At 39.4% G+C, this 19,684-nt stretch overlaps 1 protein-coding gene across 11 annotated transcripts in view; it reads left to right on the forward strand.

Annotated features, from left to right (window-relative positions):
* Nucleotides 1-19,684, forward strand: part of Grm3 (glutamate metabotropic receptor 3) — a 281,504-nt gene that overhangs the window by 133,522 nt on the left and 128,298 nt on the right. For 10 of the 11 annotated variants that reach the window (XM_039107014.2, XM_039107009.2, XM_039107010.2 and 7 more), the window contains one exon: nt 7,861-8,469. The exons of the other annotated variant lie outside the window; for it this stretch is intronic. In XM_039107014.2, the coding sequence (XP_038962942.1) occupies nt 8,002-8,469 (468 nt within the window). In that variant the 5' untranslated portion in view covers nt 7,861-8,001. The remainder of the gene's footprint in view (nt 1-7,860; nt 8,470-19,684) is intronic. 11 annotated transcript variants of the gene reach the window in all.

The raw sequence follows: 19,684 nt of genomic DNA on the forward strand, positions 1-19,684 counted from the left end.
TTCTGCACTAAACCCCTCATGCTCATGTCTCCCTTTTCATTTCTGATTTTGGTAATTTGTATACTCTCTCTGTGCCCTCTGGTTATTCTGGCTAAGGGTTTATCTATCTTGTTGATTTTCTCAAAGAACCAGCTCCTGGCTTTTTGATTCTTTGTGTAGTTTTTTTTTTCTACTTGGTTGGTTTCAGCTCTGAGTTTGATTATTTTCTGCCTTCTACTCCTCTTGGGTTTATTTGCTTCTTTCTGTTCTAGAGCTTTTAGGTGTGCTGTCAAGCTGATAATGTATTCTCTCTCCAGTTTCTTTTTTGGAGACACTCAGAGATATGAATTTTCCTCCTAGCACTGTTTTCATTGTGTCCCATAAGTTTGGGAATGTTGTGCCTTCATTTTCATGAAATTCTAAAAAGTCTTTAATTTCTTTCTTTATTTCTTCCTTGACCAAATTATCACTGTTCAACTTCCATGTTACGTGGGCTTTCTGTCATTTTTGTTGTTATTGAAGACCAGCCTTAGTCCATGGTGATCTGACAGGGTGCATGGGATTATTTCAATCTTTTTTTATCTATTGAGGCCTGTTTTGTGACTGATTATATGGTCAATTTTGGAGAAGGTACCATGAGGTGCAAAGAATAAGGTATATTCTTTTGTTTTAGGATGAAATGTTCTATTAATATCTGTTAAGACCATTTGGTTCTCTGTGTCTCTGTTTAATTTCTGTTTTAATGATCTTTCCATTGATGAGAGTCGGATGTTGAATTCTTCTACTAGTATTGTGTGAGGTACAATGTGTGCTTTAAGCTTTATTAAGGTTCTTTTATGAATATAGGTGCCCTTGCATTTGGACCATAGATACATAGGATTGAAAATTCATCTTGGTGGATTTTTCCTTTGATGAATATGAAGTGTCCTTCCTTATCTTTTTTCATAACTTTGGTTGAAAGTTGATTTTATTCAATATTAGAATCGCTATTCCAGCATTTTTCTTCAGACCATTTACTTGGACAGTTGTTTTCTAGCCTTTTATTCTCGGGTAGTGTCTGTCTTTGTCTCTGAGGTGTCTTAATTCAGCCTTTAATCTTGTAGCTATTTTCTGCAGGAAGACAAGCCCTATATGGGTCATTCTGACATGGTCAGACACTAATATTCTAAGTAGGCATATCTCTCTCTCTCTCTCTCTCTCTCTCTCTCTCTCTCCCTTCTCTCTCCATGTTTGTATTTTTCCCCCTGCTCCCATAATGCATATGTTTCTTTCCCCATACCCCTGTATGGTGTGTGTGTGGGTGTGTGTGTGTGTGTGTGTGTGTGTGCGCGCGCGCGCGCGCACACATGCGCTCGTGCAATTCAAATCCTCTCTTCCTCTCTTGGAGATTCCCATGACTCCTTGTATTCTAACTTTGATTTTGTCTTCCTAAGACCTGCCAAAGCTAAAAGAAGCTACAGTTTGTAGGCATGAACACAACTAGACCAACTGTTCTGGATCTAGAACACAACTCACCAAAAGCTTTCCCTCTATCCCTGTATAAGCTTAGATAGAGAAGTGAGATTTTCTCCTTCTAAGATCATCAATATCAACTTCTCTCCAGTCAGTTGGTGTTTTCAGAATTTTTCAACTTTGGTAGAAATGAGTCAGGCTTATTGAAGAAGCTCTCTTAAATCAATCACACTACTCAGCCTAAGCTTTGCTAATTTAAATCTTTATATTCACTGTGGGTTTTCAAACAGCCTTAACCTCAAGATTTTTGAAGAAATGGGAGTGTTTCCCCAGCTGCACATCCTAACACACAGCCCAAAGCTCTAGTTCTCCACCTAGTCTTTTAGCTTCTCAGGTGCACTACTCCTAATATCTGTCAGAGGAGTGATTTGGGTTCTTTTCTGGCTTCTTCAAATGTTTTCACACTACCAGATCTAATAATGTATATGTCATCTAAGCCCTAAACAACAGTTTAACACTAAAAGTAGTCAGAACAGAGCTATTTGAGGCAAATTTCTCTAGTTGAATCCTAACTTTTGATTCATCTTCTTCAGCCTCTGAATGGAACCCCAGAATTCTTCAGATCTCCTGACCTGTTTTTCTCAAACATGTAGGTGCTACTTGAAATTTATTTAAGCAACATTTTGATAACCGTGATGAGACATTATAAAATGCACAAGAGTATCCAATACATTGTCGTTCAATGACAGTTGTTTACAATCTAATGGGGAAAGAGAGCAACTTTTAACTTGAAATAATTTGGCCATAGTGGGATAGTTCGGTGGGTAAAACACTTGCTTCAGATTCCTAGGACCCATATAAAATCTGGGTCGCCATGTAAAGCCAGACATCCCTGGAACACACTGAATAGACTAGACAGACATGGTTCAGTGAGAGATTCTGCCTTAGTAAATAGAGAGGGAAGGAAGACATTGGACTTCAACTTTGAGCCTTCACATACACACTTTCACACATGCATAATATAGACATGTGCAAAAAATAAAATGAAGGAATAAACTGTTCCAATGAAACAAAACAATATAAAATCCTCAAGAATAACAGCAGAGAACATACAGGAGGAACTCAGCCAATGAGAGAATCCTTACAACTGTTGTAAGACAACCAAGAGAGACTGTTTAGACTTTCTCAAAACTGGGTTTTAAATAGCCAGATATTTGTAATAGCTTCCTTGTTCACCTTTAGATGCTGTGACAGAATACCCAAGCAAAACACCTAAGGGGGGAAGAGTTATTTTTGTTCTCAGAGGTTTCAATTTGTGGTCACTGGTCTCTGGACCCAGGTATTCTAGGGGAGAAAGCATCCTGAGACTTACTTAATGGCTTGGTGGATTGCTGGACAGCAAAAACATATAAGAGAAGGACAGACAAGAAGGGCCAGCCACCCTTCAAAATTGTACTCTAATGACCAACTTCCACCCATCAGATCCCACCTTCTGCTTTTCACCACCTCCAGTTATGCTATCATATTAGAAATTCATCAAAGCATCTACCTATTGATTAGGTCAGAACCTCCAGGATCCAACCACTTCCCACCCGCCCATCTGCCTCTTCTGTGACAGCTAAGCACCTCATAATGAATCTATGGGGAACAGTTCATATGCAAACCATAAAAGCTTCTCAAAGGGGGGGCTGGGGATTTAGCTCAGTGGTAGAGCGCTTACCTAGGAAGCGCAAGGTCCTGGGTTCGGTCCCCAGCTCCGAAAAAAAGAACAAAAAAAAAAAAAAAAAAGCTTCTCAAAGACCTCTGGGACATTACACTCTTTGCCTGCTCCCTTACCTCAGCAGGAGTTAGGAAGTGCAGTCATGTTATTATTATATTCTCGGGGACTTAAGTGCTTATATGCTGTAACATCTCTTTCTTCTTTTTTTTAAGTAGAAACCAAAAAACACAAGCTCTCTCTTTTGTTGCCTACAAATCTAGAATCTGAGAAATTACAACAACAATCTAGGCTAACCTTAATATTTTTTCTGGCTTGTTGGGCAGACAGGATTTGAGTACTCTGTGAAATCTATCAGTAACCATAGGGTTTTATTTCTAGGGAAAAGTGAGCATGGCTTCAGGCATTATACCTCCCAGATAACCCTCTTCTTCTGGATGAACGTCTTACTCATTGAGTCAAGGGGAGTTCCTGTTCCCACACCATCACCTCAGACAAAGTCAGCGGAGAAAGGAAAATACATATCAGCATACACAGAGTACAGAAATGTTTTCTGCCCACGTATTGCAGGGGTTATATTCATAGCAAACCTCTGAGATTCCATTAATGCAGTGATTAATAAAACATTACTGAGCAGGTTGCCTACAGAGAGGCCTACACATGCTTGTTTATAGTTGACACATCACTCATGGTCCTTGAATGGAGAACTAACTTAGTAGAGCTGCAGTCCTCCAGCTGCATATGAATGTGGCTGAGCAGGCAGCCTGTTTGTCTAGGGACTGAGCTGTTTTCTGATTTATAATGAATAGAAACTGAGCAGTGCTTGCTGACTTTCCCATAATCCGATAAGCTGTCACACAGAGATAAACATTTGCATCGAATTAAGCATGTTTATCTATTTTTCAATGTTAATTTTTAATTTACTAGTCTATCCTTCCATTTGTAGGGCTTCATTTTAAGGAATGCTAAGTTTCTCTAAATTATGCATAACTCTACAGCCTTAATCCTCATAAGTTCTATTTTAAGGAGAAGGTAAATAAGAAAATACTGAGATGGTGTATGTAAGCATTCCTTTAATTGATTGTTTAATTGTAATTGTGTTAATCTACATTCAATAGTTCTTGAAGATGCCTTGCCACCCTTGCATGAGATTATTAGTTTGTATTGGCACTCTGAATACCTGTTTTCAATTTACATATTGTATATAGCACAAATGGGTTGTCCTTTGAGTCAAATGTTTAATAATAATGCACATACTAAAGGAAACATGCTTATCTCCAACATTTTTTAAAATGGTGGAGATACAGGGCAACAGAGATACTTTTCTGTTACTCCTGACATATAAACACACTTCCAAGCATCAAGAATGTTATGTGAATAGAAGCAGTGTGAAGGGAAAGGGCATATGGGAGGGGGGGGAGGGATAACATTTGAAATGTAAATACATAAAATATGCAAGAAAAATAAAATAAAAAATAGAATGCTACTTGTCAACCAAGATACCATTATTTAGTTTATAAATAAATATATTTTAGGTGTCTAACTCATTACCTAGTACAGATAAATACTCAATAAATATTTTAAATGAGTCCATGAATCTCTGAAGCTTTTGAAATATGATGCTATGCATGTTTTCTACTTAGTATTCCCCTGACCTAAAAACCTAGAAGTAAATGTAGGTCTGTTCTATAGTTCCATAGGAACCCAAGTCAGTTGCAACTTCCAAATCTAAAGAAAGCATCTTCTCCTGTTTGTGCTTGGTAAGCCTTGTCCAAAATGCTCAGGGCCAGAAAGACTTTAGGTTTCAGATTATTGCTGAAATTCTGGAATACTTACAGATTTATAATGAAATATCTTGATGATGTAATTAAAATCCAAATATGAAACTCATTTGTGTTTTACATATACATTATGTTCATTCTTAAGATGATGTTTTAATTAATATTCCTGTGTTTGGACTGTAGCCGTTATATGTACTTAAGTGTACAATTTTAACTTGCTCTGTGTTAGTCCTCAAGCTCCAGATATTGTAGCACTTCACATTTTTAAACTAAAGATCCTCAACCTATTCAGACCTATCTGTTTTCCTATTTCATACCAGTTAAATGCAATCTTACCACTGAAGTATGCAAAAAGGGAAAAGCACCTGGGTAGTTAGACAGTTAATGAGATTAAAACCATGTCTTTCTCTGTATCAATCCTTATTTGCCATGCTGTGAGTTAAGAGTATAGTATATGTAACCCTTCGCAAAACATTCACTGAGTATCTTCTGGAGTGTAGGCTGCATATTAAGTCCTAGATACACAAAAAGTCACACACATACATACACGCATAGACACACACACACACAGGGGAGGGGCACAGACTTGCTTGCACATGCATGATTACATACATATATGCTTGCACGCACATGCTTACACATACATGCTTGCACACACATGCTTGCACACATATGCTTGCACATTCGTGTTTGCATACACATGCTTACACACACACACTACCTGTCATACCTTCATATGCCATTACATTTAGAGTAACATGCTGTTTCCCCTGAGGTGTTGTTTTTCTCAGAGTACTTTCTCAACAGGCAATTAAGCTCCCTGCAGACTATAAGGTCATCATTCTTTTTTTAGGAATCAGTGTCAAACCCCCTTCACACTCAAAAAATGTCAGTGGTTTTTAAAGATATACAGTAAACCTTATTTGAATTAATTATTCTCTCTGATTGGGCAAATAAAACTGATTTTATAGAGCAATTCCTGCATCTTCATTGTCTGTGATAATGATCAGTGTCTTTTGCCTTCTGGTGACTGCACTTAGACTTCAAAGAGGATTGTACACAGGATCAAAGGAACGAGAAAATTGATGTGTAACTATGATAGAAAAATGGCTCTCTGATATCAACTTAAAACACACACACACACACACACACACACACACACACACACACATATTGTTTTAAGAATTTCTTGTGCCCTGTGGCAGATTGTGTAGAGAGGCTCTAGGTTAACCTTAAGCATTTCAATGGCTGCTGCCACCACAGAGATTCACGCTTAAATTAATGAATTCAACAAAAATCAAGTGGTGAAAACACCCAGAAGCTGAGCTCTAAAGGGCACTGCTTTCACGAGAAGGTCAAAATGTCAGAAAGGTTGAGGTAAACACTGGACTAACCCTCATCTTGAATTTGAATCCTTTTTTTTTCTTGATATTTTAATAATCCTAAAGGCTCTATCATGTCATTCATTCCCAAGAAACACATAACGAAATAAATATGGATAACTGCACTAGCAAATATTTCTTGAACAAATATTGCAACAGGAATATCATGCAGAATTTTGGGGATTTGACTGGGAAAGGGAGATGCGAAAAGAAAAAGGAAAGGAAAACAAAAAAAAGCACTTACAATGTCCCTGCTGTTTCTACACTGTCTATTGAGTCTTAGTATCATAAGTATTTAGATGGGAGAAAACAAGAGCATCCCTGGGGAAGTACGTATAAGCAGAAGTGAGAGATGGTCCCACATCTCTAATATTTTAGGGGATGCATGTGTGTGCATCCCCTAAAATGCACATAGTCCAATGTTTCTGGGAGCTAAAGGTTTAAATGCAGGAGTGGAACAAAGTTTCCGTCTAGATAAGCTGTAGCTTATCTAGCACTCACTAGGGACGAGGTCATAGAGCTCTGAGAAACACTCAAATAAAGAAGTCAGTTTCTAAAGGGGAATTCAAAAAAAGGCTTACAGCCTAGTGGGAAATGGGCCGCCGCAGTAATCAAATCTATGCACTAGAATATCTCTTCAGAGAGATAACCTTTCAGCCTGTTAGCATTTGCTGATTTATCTGAGGGTATACAAGCTCTGTCCAAAGCCCTAATCTACCCTCGAAGTCCACAAACACACTCATTGTAGTCCTTGTGAGGAATTCTCATTGCAAGGGCCACATCAGAACTTGCCAACTACCTAATACTTGCCTAACACAAAAAGCAGCCATTATACTTCCCACAAAAAGATAAACAATAATAAATTTAAAGGTATTGTTCTTGAGAAAAAGTTCTCTTTTCTGGGGTCATAAAAGGGTGCTCTGAGGCTGGTAACAGTCCTACTGAGGTCATTGCCATAGCTGTGCTACAGCTGACAGGAACCCAGCATCAGGAAGACAGGGAGCTATGGCTTCGGTGAGGTTGAACAAGAAGATTCTTCAGTTCTTATGGCTAGTTGGAAGAGTGTCGCAGGAAGTAAAGGGGGCATAACTCTCAAGGGCAAATTTCTAGTTTGCAAGATTATATACAGATATAAGAGGGCATCGATGACATATAGACTCTGAAAATATTAGAGAGATGTGTGACTAAAACTACACAATAAGCAACCAGTGTTGTAATTTGGAACTCATTGAAATGGTAGTTCAAACGTAGGAAATGTTAGCCTAGAAATCAGGAGTAGGAATGAGGAGGTAGTTATTCAACAATGAGATTTGGTAAGTACCCAGTAGTCAAATGAGAATGGTAATAGGAAATAAGTCAAAGTGTATGCAAGGTGGTTAAGTCTTAACAGGTAGATAATAGTCAGGATTCCAATAAAAACCAACTAAAATCAGTACTAGAGTTGGACTGATCAATTGAGGAATCTATCAAAGGCCTTACAGAGAAACATCTATACAGTTGTTGTTGCTTTTATAAATTATTTTTGTTCACATAACTTTTATCTCTTTAGGAATTCGGTGACGGGCTCTTTCAGCCCAATCCTCCCTTATCTGAAGGACAGGCAAAAGATTCCACTTGGAAATGAGAGAAGACTAGAAGGAAACATTGGCTTCACCAAGTGATATCTCCAAGAGATATAGAAACAGGATTCATGAAGATGTTGACAAGACTACAAATTCTTATGTTAGCTTTGTTTTCAAAGGGATTTTTACTCTCTTTAGGAGATCACAACTTTATGAGGAGGGAAATTAAAATAGAAGGAGACCTTGTTTTAGGAGGCTTATTTCCTATTAATGAAAAAGGCACTGGAACTGAAGAGTGTGGGCGAATCAATGAAGACCGAGGTATCCAACGCCTGGAGGCCATGTTGTTTGCCATCGACGAGATTAACAAAGACAATTACTTGCTCCCAGGAGTGAAGCTGGGTGTTCATATTTTGGATACATGTTCAAGGGATACCTATGCATTAGAGCAATCACTGGAGTTTGTCAGGGCATCTTTGACTAAAGTGGATGAAGCCGAGTATATGTGTCCTGATGGATCATATGCTATTCAAGAAAACATCCCACTGCTCATTGCAGGAGTCATTGGTGGTTCATACAGCAGTGTTTCCATACAGGTAAGACTGGCAAATGCCACTGTAAACAGCTGTATCCCTTTTATTTTTTGTTGCAGGAGAACAGAATTAGATGTTGCTGATAATTTCATCAATGGATGATATTAACAATTCAATATTTAGTTTTAATATTTACTATTTTAACATAGAACATTCTGCCACTGGAAATGACTTTGAAGTATATTGGATGGTTACAACTACAAAACAAACATCCCCCAAATTTAATGGCTCAACACAATTATTTATTAGTGTACACTCAGAAGAACAGTTGAGTGGATGAGTAAAGGCTCAGCTGTGAGTGGTACTTCCCAGGGTTTCTCCTTTTTTCTTCCCGTAATCAGTGAGCGTCTCAGAATGATTCTAGAGTGATATCAAAGATACAACAGGATGCATGTACAACTTCTTAAGTTCCTTCCAGACTTCTCTGCTATGTCATTATCTGCTACTATCCCACTGGCAGAAGCAACATCCAGGGCTCAAAGTCATGGATTGAGAAAAACAATATGCCCACAGTGTGAGTGCTGCAAAGTTACCTATCCTGGTCTTTCTAAGTTGAGTTGCATTTGAGACCATTCGTGCTATGAACCACAAGAAGACACAGGACCTCTGAACTCTATTTTTCACAGTAATTTTTGTTCTTTCCTTCAGAGATTTAAAAATATACAAAAAAATTTCTCAGTGAAAGTATATTGCAGAGAAACCAAGTAATTAACAGAAATCAGGTGAAAAAAAAAGAGAGACAAGGAGGAGGAGAGATGGGGGTAGCGAGGAAGAGAGGGAGAGAGAGATTTTAGCACACAAATTAAGTAAAGAGCTAACTGCTCTCATAACTTCATTAGAGAAGGAAGCCACATCTCTAACCCCTTCAGTGCTCACTCACAAAGTCACAGAATTTTAGAGCTAGAAAGGGTCCAAGAAGTCATCCAACTCAATTTCCTCGTTTTCCAAGTCTCCCCAAAAAATTGACTTTACGAAAACTCGAGTCTCTAGGCAGAATGAGAGCTAGACCTGAGATCCATCTTTTGTGCTCTCTCAGCTACCCCAAATGCTTTCTATATGCTACTTGAAGTTCAATATTTTTTTTCTGGTGAGAGCATTAATGTCGCAGTAATAGAAGTTCGTGATTCTAAGAGGCACATACTCTGCCTCCTACTAAATTACTACAATCAAAACCAAAGTGCTGAAGGAAGTGATAAGATATGTCCTTTATATGTCACAATCCCACTTAAAGAGACTCTATTTGCATTGGCATTGCCTTATTTTTATATTCCAGATTTGTGGCACTTAAAATTCTGTGTATAATTCTGTGCTGTTCTAAATGAGCTATTTCAAATTTCGTTCCTACTTCGGAGCACACAGTCGTATTATGAGTAATTAGGATAATTGGTTTTTCATAAACACCCTTTAACTTTATTAGAAGGGTAGAAAATATTGCACATCTCAGAGCAGATCATGTAAATTTTGCCATTACTTTTATACTTGAGTCAGAAGAGGTGAAAATTTTTGTCTGAGAAGGAGAAATTGTAAGGTCTGTATGTAGCACACTTTAATAGCAATTTTGCCAGCAAGGTGTCAAACATTTTCCAAGTACTCATATCTGTATTACTTTCAATAAAGGATTGCGTCTATGCTTTGGGGACATTTGGTTTTCTCCAGCAGTAAGTCTTATTTTCCGTGTGCTCCAAACTATTTTTTATAACTATATAACAAGCTACCTTACAAATATTTATTTTTATTTGGCTTTGCTCTTTTGATACTGTGCACTCCTCAGAAGTCAGCCCCGTTTAAGCAGGAGAAAAGACATATGTGCATGAAAAATCCTGTACGCGTTATCGAGAGAGAAGCTGTGTCTTCAACATCAAAGTAATTGATTTGCTATTGCATTCGCTGGCTGTGAGCTCTGTGACTGGAGTGCACAGGCAGGAAAATAGAATGGCTGACAGGATGGCAGTTGTACTAGGAAACAGGTAACTGGACATGTGCAAACAAAATGCAGGAGGCACAGCATCTGCAGAGGCTAATCAGAAAGGTGTGACAAATGCTCATGTAGAAGGGAGACAAAGAGCTCACAAAGGAATAAGGGTATGAACTAGAAAGGAGAGAACCAAGCACCAGGCTCCATCCATTCTAGGAATTTAAAGCACTCTTGGACATTAATAAGAAAACACTTCTGGAGACAGATTACCTGGGTATCTCTCATGTATATCCATGATTACCGTGGCCATACATCCTGGAGTTGGTAACTGTGGTGACAGCAGGAAACTGTCCTAAGTCCTTAAATACTTAGACTTCATGAATGTGTGAATGTTGAACTCAGAGAGGATGAAACCAAGTAGAAATAAATGAGCACGAATCCATCACATGATTTTTGGGGCATACCTTCCATGAATTAACATTCAGGCATAGACCCAAGTCCTGAGTTTCCTGCTGAAAATCAGGTTACTGAGAATGGATCATAGAGAGTGATATTCTGCATCTTCCCTCCTGTGCCTCCTTCAGCTGTTTAGATATTGTAATGGTCCTGTGTTGGTGACAGAAGTACCTGACAGAGCTAATGCATAAGAGAAAGGATGCATTTTAGATCACCTTTTTAGAGAGCCTCGGTTCACCTTGGTGAGGAATGCATGGCAATTTCATGCATCTGGTGACAAGTGACAAGAGTTCCCAACAGGGTGGACCAGGAAGCAGAGATAATTAGACAAGATCAGGAACAAGCAAAAGCCTGTCCCTCTGGGTGAGTTCTGCCAGCTAAGCCCCACCTTCTGGAAGTCCACAGTCTCCTAATCTTTCGGGACCCGAACTCATGGGGATAGTTCCAATTCAAACCTTAACCAGTCCTCCATTTAGCCTGGATGGCTTTATTTTCCAAATTGCTTCAAAAGGAGTTTCCTCTCCAGCTTCACTTCCCCTCTCAAGGAGAAGAGTTCTCCCGAAAGCAGTACAAGAGGTACCATCTGTGATGTGGTCTCATATTGTTAGTCAGTGTTAGTAAAAACTACATGGACTGCAGGATTCTTAATGGCTTGCTGGGTTAAGCTGTGCCACCACTGATGAAGGCCTGGATAATCACTCTCCCAATGTGCTCATTAAGGACGACAAACCACTCTGTGGTAGTCCCTTTATAAAGCAGCCAAATTGATTTCTTAATTCAGCCATCAATGAATGCAAACATCCAAATACTTTTACATGACCAAATATACTTGGGGGACCTACCCATACCCTCCAGTGAGCAGGCTCCTTTTCAAAGCATTTTAAAGACTGCCCTGGTGTCCTCTATAAGCCTACAAGCCTCTCACTTCAGGGAATATCATGCTTCAAGAAGAGATCCAAGTCGATTGCCTTCAGCTGGGCAACTGTCTTTATGGCACTTACTTAGGAGCAGTGTTTATGCTAGTGCCGTATGATGAGCTGCAGTTAGTGCCTAAGACGCCCAGTCAAATGTTCTTCCCTGAAATGCTTCTAACAGGTTAGAAGATGCACTCTTCCCCTGCCTAATCTTTCCTGTTTGGAGCATCTTTTACCCGGACCATGGCAGTTGAAAGATGACCCAGTTAGTGCTTTGCCGGTGAACACTAAAGCAACCTCGGAACATTTGAGACTTGGGTTTGATAGCCTCTAAAAGCTGAGCTCTTAGTAAGGACCAACCTTTGCTTTGAAAGAATGTGTGAGACTGCCATCAGTTGACAAGTCAATACAAAGAGGCTAAAAATAATGATGAGCAGAAAAGAATGGAGTGGAACGGCAGAGTTTTAGTTCCATTTAAACACATCGCTGTTTTACTCCCCCCTTGGTAAGATGCTTTCTTACATACTAGTGGGCAGCATCTACACAGACCTTCATAAACGAAACAGTCTTCTCATTTTGTACCTAAACTACAATGTCCTTTGGCTATCAGTAAGTCTTACCAAATCCTACTTTGTCCTCTGCTCAAATTCTATCCTCATTGAGAAGCCATTCCTAAGCTGCTTCTAAGGCCTTCAATTCTAACTCATCTAATGATTTGTCCTTTTACATTTCTGCCAAGGGATCACATGCATTTCTCTTTGTGTTGCCAGACCTGAAATAAGCCCTCTGCAATTTTGGGGGGTATTGGTTCTAATGCTTTGTCCTATTTCAGCTCCCAAAGAACCACGCTTCCAGACCTGAGGGTCCCTGCTGGCTTCAATTGATAATAAAGAATCACCATACAGCCATTGGCTGGGCAGGGAGATGGGGCTGGACTTTTAGATTACACGGGCAAGAGACTGAGAGATGGAGAAGAGGGAGAGGCACAATCACCATGAAGGGGAAACAGAGGGGTTAGACATATAGACCTGCAGAAAAGAATCAAACCAGCCATATAAGAATTCAGGAAAATGGCCCTAGGTGCCACTACTCCAATTGGGTCTGGGGTAGAAGAGATGAAATATTGATTTAGCAAGTTGATTTAGGAATGTGTGCTACCTTCTGGAGGATTAGAAATGCCCAACCTCTGAGCATATCAATGCATATCAAAATTAGCTGGTGTGTGTGTGTGTGTGTGTGTGTGTGTGTGTGTGTGTGTGTGTGCGCGAATGTGTGCCTTTAGTGAATCCAGAGAGCTCTTTGACAGGTTACAGCACCCACAACCCGCCAGGAGTCAAGCGGTTTAACTAATTCACCATTACACAATTTAGTGAGTAAATTTTTTCATGAAATTCTAAGAATTAATATATGATAACCTGCTACACTACCTCTAAAAGACAGAAAATCCTTTTAATGAGTTTTTCAGTTGGCTCACAGCCATTACCCTTTATGGTAGATCATTCTGCATGCTTATGGATAAGAAATGAGCATTTTCCTCAAGTGGAGAAACTGAGTGTCATATAAAAGACAGATGAGGACACAGGATGAGTGCCCTCTTCTCCCAGATGTCTACACAGTGTTCCCAAGATCCCCTCACCTGAGAGCCTCTTGCAGGCTTACACACATTGGTTCTCAGACAGACAAGCCCAAGACTACAACCCATTGGCTAACTGGAACCATGCTAAATAATACTGGCTCTCATCTGGCTCTGTGTGGTTTCTCCAAAGAAAGGTTATATTGAGTGGGGCCTGATGATTCAAAGCTGAGATACTGCTAGATAATTTGGAGACAGAGGCAGGAAAATTGCAAGTTCAAGGTCAGACTAAATTACAGAATAACTTCAACAATAGCCCAGACAAATCAGCAAGACCCTGTAGGAAAATTGAAAATAAGGAAATAGGGTGCAGAAGTTGTTTAAAATGCACCAGGTCCAAGGTACAACATATGTAGATATGAATATGGATATGGATGTATGCATATGGATATGGGTGTGGACATGGATATGGATATACATAAATACATATATGTGTATGTGTGTATGTATACATGTATAGATACATCATCCTGCTTCTTCATCTGTCTTCTACATAACACTGTTTTTCACTTCAGGAAAATTCTCACTTCTTACTTGTGAGCATGCAGAATCATCTAGGGGTCTGTGATCCTAATCCAAAACTTATACACACACACACACACACACACACACACACAATATTGTGTGTGTGTGTGTGTGTGTGTGTGTGTGTGTGTGTGTGTGCACTCTTAAATGCCAGCACTGTAATACTGTTCTTATAGAAGGCAGCCTGATTCTGCTCTCAGGGGAGGTAAAGGACAGCACTCAAACTTCATTTACTAATTCATTAGTAGAAAAAAAATCAGAACGATAGCTGCATTTAGTGAGGTAAATATTGCAACTATAATGTTTATGGCAGGAAGCGACTACATTTTGAGCGTGTCTCTCTAGAAAACATTCAACATCGTGAGTAGAATCCTGAGTGCGTCTTACATCTCACATCTAAAGAGTAGTCAGCGGGACTTCGCTCGCAGGGTTCATTTCTCAACCTGTCCATTTTTCTTGGTTTGTTTCCTCCTACACCTCTAATCCATTCAAGAGGAGTAGTTCCAAGAGGAACAAAGACTCCTTGAAAGAATGCACCGAGTTCAAATTCCTCTACGCTTCGGATCCGTGCATGTCTTGCCTCCCGTGCCACGTGCTCATCATCCCGTCAGTCTAAGTTCCGGGAACATCTCACTCAAAAGTTGTCTCAGCGTTACTGCATTTCCTCCTCAGCCTTCCAAAGCGATCCCACACAGCTGGTTGACTGAGTCCTTCTATTGCTCTTGCTCAGCTTCCCAAAAGAAAGGGCAATGCTTTTTCAAGGGCTCCATCACAAGAAGGGAGGCGCCATCAATAGCAATTAAAGGCGCTTTTGCTAACATTGCTTTATCGTAGAAAATTCTCACCAGAGGTAATTACCAAAGATACACTGTATTTCCCTCTGCTTTAAGGTTAATTTGTCCCTTAATTAATTCCCCTTCTATTCTATATTTATTAGGAAATTACTCTGGTGAGAGACAAGAGGCTGCCACCCAGACCACCATGCATACTGTGTGAATTTACACAGAGAGAATGAGGCACGGCTGTGTTTGTATTACAGATCTCACTATAGGATGAACACCATGGGGTGAAAAGCAAGAAGTCCAGCACTGCTAAGATTATTAGCGAATGATTTGTGACTACAGATTACTAAGTAAATTAGTTGAAATAAGACTCCTGATACTTTTAGTCAAACCTAAGCAATTACTGTTTTCTAAAGGTTTATTTATTTGTTCGTGAATACACTGTTGCTCTCTTCAGACACATCAGAAGAGGGCATTGGATCCCATCACAGATGATCTCAAGTTACCATGTGGTTGCTGGGAATTGAACTTAGGACCTCTGAAAGAGCAATCAGTGCTCTTAACCGCTGAGCCATCTCCCCAGTCCCAAAATGATTGTTTTAATGACTCATAGTTTTCTTTCCACATCACTACTAAAGTAGGCCCCTTTTCAATAAACCAGTAGAACAAGGTTTGGTATTGTGATAAAAAAAAAAGTGCCAACCTTAGTGGTTACCATGACGAAAGACCATTGATTTAATGTAGTAGAGGCGTTTTCCTAATCCATGGGAAAATGTAGGTTGCGAGCTAACAGAGTTTTTTCCAATTAGTGACTTGGGGGATTTAAGCATAATGTTCCCCAAACACCTGCAGTTAAACTCTGAGCAAACACTGATACTCCAGGCTGTTTATCAGTAGGACTTCAAACACTAAAATTATAATGTCGCTATTTTTGACAACACCACCTGGCATATTATGGAAATCTCTCTGTTACTAGTGACAAAGTCTTAATTCCTGCCAGCTCTTTGACTTCATACCCAACATTGGGAATTGCAGCACAGAAGAAAACACAATAGCCACAGTACTTCCCAAAATGATGTTCTAAATATAGATAAGATTTTTTTTTTGCCAGGTGGTTGGAAGGGCAAAACATTTTGAGATATTTGCCACCAGTAGAACAGTTGAATAGGCCAGGTGTGCACCCCAGGGACTAGGCACTGGGCCTAACATTTGGGTAGATGTCACCTGGTTCCCAGGGGATCTCCATGGCATACAAACTGGGCGACTAAACACTCTCAAATTAGAAAACAGGCAATTGAAAGCATGATATAGTTTGTGGAGTTTTTTTTTTCCTATAAAAGGCAAGGGTTGATTGACCTTTTAAATGGACATGTGAATTAACCATACATTGCCTTTGTTTACTGAGTGCTTTCGTTTATATCAAATTTGAAACAACATAATGAAAAAAGGTAGGTCAGTGCCACCCAGTGAGTTTCAAATACAAGCATGGGCTCTTCAACACTCTTTAGCAATTCACTCTACTATGAAGAACTTGCTATGTTATCTTTTCTGCACCACTCTTAGGAAGTTAACATTCTTCAGCCTTCCCACAGTTAATAACTGTCATAGCTTATGACCTGCTTCCCTTCAAGATGGTGACCAACCAATGACACGAACTAAAGAATGCTCAGAGTAATTACTATCAACCAATTGAAATAAGTTTTAGGGAAGATTTATTTTTCTTTAGCACCCTTGTCTTGACACTTACATTAATCTGTTCAGAGTTACTGAAATTACAGGCCTCTTGGCCTTCAAGGACTCAGTCTACATCAGAACAAGTATTCTGTCCAAGTGAGAGCCTTCGCCTGGTGACTTTCAAGTTGGATGCCATCCACTGTGGTGGTTTTAAGACTGTTTTTCACATACTTCCTATGCTTAAACTTTTAATTTTTATATCCTAAATAGCATAGATCAAAATATTCCTCGCCTAATGGAAAGCATTTAGCAGCCTGATTGCAACCCCTGTGTCTTTATCATCTCCTGTCCCTATGAGGCACTGGTGTTCTGGTGACATATCTGATAGGAATAACACAATATGCACCATTCTCACTATTGACTTCTACCTAAAAGTCCATCTCTCTTACCTCTTCTTGGGGAACTCCCACTTACTCTTCAAGGTCAACCTTACATATTATGACCTGTCATGCCTCACCTCGGTGAGACTGGCTGTTCTTCAGTCTGTGCCTTGCGTTAGTATCTCAGAATGTAACCTGTGCCTATTCCTCTGTGTTGCCTGAGAGAGATAACTGATAAGAATAACTGTCTTGAGGACAGTGAGGGCTTAGGTATATTTATCTTAGAAAAATCTACATTTTAGAAAAATGCTTTAAAAATTATTTTAGCTTAGGCTGATCAATAAATTAGCATTCCCCATATACTGCTATTTAATCCTAATGTAACTTCATTACTTAAGTGGAACTGAACTGGAAATGCTGGTCCAGTCCTGGGTACTAAACACGCTTTGAATCCTTTGTGCTCACAACCTTGCTCAAGTAATACACATTTTAAAAAATTCCTGAATACACTGTTCTAGTACCTACAAATAACAGCATGCATATCCCTCTTCCCTGAATTAGTACAGGACCTCAAAAGTAAGCATTAGTCATCTACAAAAACATTAGGCTATAACCCTCAGCTCCCCCAAATTTTTACATTTGTTTAACAACCAGAAACAGGAATAATGACGGCATTTTTGCAATACCACTGTATGCAAGTAACTTCTAGGGCTTCAGAAAAATATAGCTTAAGTTAACTTGTAACTCTGTTAAATCTTCAAAAGACTTTCCCAAAAATCAATCCCTGAAGCACTGAAGGATGCTTCTGACATGTCTTTTGGTGTTGAGTACCCTGCAAGTGCTTTGTAAGTATAGCTGTTTAACATAAACATTAAATAAGATACCACAGGCTCCTTATTACTGTATGGAACTGAAACCAGTTCAGCTTCACGACTTCTCTTGAAAATTAACTCATGGAGAAAAAGGGGATCAAAGACATATTCAATGATTCTCTGGGGGAAAAAATGACTTCTTTTTTAAAATTATGTAACTACTGGCTAAATCTGAGTAGAAAAATAATTCCTGAGGTAGAGCTAGAAAAATAAGGGATCCACTACAGTGTGGCATGGCATTGTCACAGCAGAACTCCTGGCCTGCTTCCTGATGTCTGTCCTCTGAAGTAATAGGACTCAGACTCCTTCTCAATCTGTGCATCTTTCAGTCTGATCGATCAGTCACGAGAACAGGAAACCAGGGAAGCTTCGTGACTAATCAATCCCTTGCTTTCAGAGGAGGAAAACAGAAGCATGTGATGACCCAGACTGCAGACCACAGGTGCTCAGTGTGACGGACTCGGGCGAAACTAAAATAGAAATCAGGACAGTTGGAGACACCCTTCAGGGTCTTTTTCTTGGGGTCTCCATGGATCATGATTGGGACTATGTCAAGATGGAAAATGGCAACAAACATCTTTGACTCACATTTTAAAAGCCCCTGCAATGTAAGCATATTATTTTCATATTATACTGAGCAAACTGCCATCCGCTCCACTATTATATTATATAATTTCCTAAATTCAAATTAGCCCTGGTGGGGGCCATGTTTCCAGATGTGCTGCAGCTAACGTGCCCAAAAGACAAAAAAAAATGACTAATCCCTTTTTGCAATAACGGTATGATTGGCACCCTTTATGGACAGATAACTCATGTGATGTGAACAGCTTGAATTCCTCAGGCAGTTTCTCAACTACAAGCCACCTCCAGTTTTAGTTTAAAATACAAGCCAATCTGGTATTTCGTACAGCTAATAGTTTAATTTGATCTGTCTGAAGAGGAAGAGCACTGGGCTTTCTTAGCCTCATGATTTCTGGAACTTCACCTGGTAACTGGGCTGGGAGTTAACAGATGGTTCAAAGTTCAACCCTCGGTGCCATATATATATATACGCATTTAATTAAAAGGGCTAAATAAAAATTCAGCATGCATTACAGAACAATTAAAGGTGGAGGCTTATTCTTAGAAAACAGCCCCAAAGAGAGGACTGTGAACAGCACAGAAAAGGCAAAGCTACCGAGATGACTATGTTAGGGCTCCAGATCCCAGAGACAGCAGCAATGCTTCCTTTTTCAAATGTATATAGCTTAGGCCTACAAATAGAATCTTTCTTGGAAGTGTCTGGTGCCTCTTTCCATCTGGAATTCTGTAACTAAGCACAGGTCCGCGTAAAACCCAGTTGCCATCGTTCTCTTTAATGTATGAGCACAGATTCAGAAGCCAATGTTATAAAAAGTTCTGAAAAATAAGTCTCATGGGGGAAAACCACATTAGTGGGTACTTATTCATACTAGACTCTAAAAGTGCATGGCCTTTTCGTTTTTGTTTTAGTTTTTGTTCTTTTTTTTTTCTCAAAATGACATTGTGTCAAGCAGAAAGGCTAAGGCTCACGTGTGGAATGGGTGTATCGGGGAGAGCCTGACACGGGTGCCAACAGATAACTCTGACAATTCCGAATTGACATTCTCTTTTTTCACAACATAAAAAGAACGGTAGACACCCTGAGTCTATCCCAGAGTTCACATTCTTTTGTTCTTCATGATCAAAAAAATCATCAAAATAAAGGCTGCCACCTAGAATAATATGAAGGTGAAAACTGTCACAAAAAAATACAATTATCAAACAAATTAACAACCTTGTAATTTTTTCTTGGACTAAAAATAAATGTTAATATATTTGTGACTTGCTAGGCTATAGTTAAAACCGAATTCCTGGATAAATTCAAGGTACCAAAAAATGTACTCCTCATAGTAAACCTGCATATAAAACTAGCATGAGCCAGCTACTTGGGCCAGAGAGAGAGGGACTTGTCACCACCAAGCCTGACAATTTGGAGTTTGATCCTCAAGATCAAACACCATGAAACAGGAGAACAAACTTATCTAAATTGTCCTCTGACTTCATGCT

The sequence above is a fragment of the Rattus norvegicus genome, chromosome 4, assembly GCF_036323735.1.
Source record: "Rattus norvegicus strain BN/NHsdMcwi chromosome 4, GRCr8, whole genome shotgun sequence".
Taxonomy (NCBI): domain Eukaryota; kingdom Metazoa; phylum Chordata; class Mammalia; order Rodentia; family Muridae; genus Rattus; species Rattus norvegicus.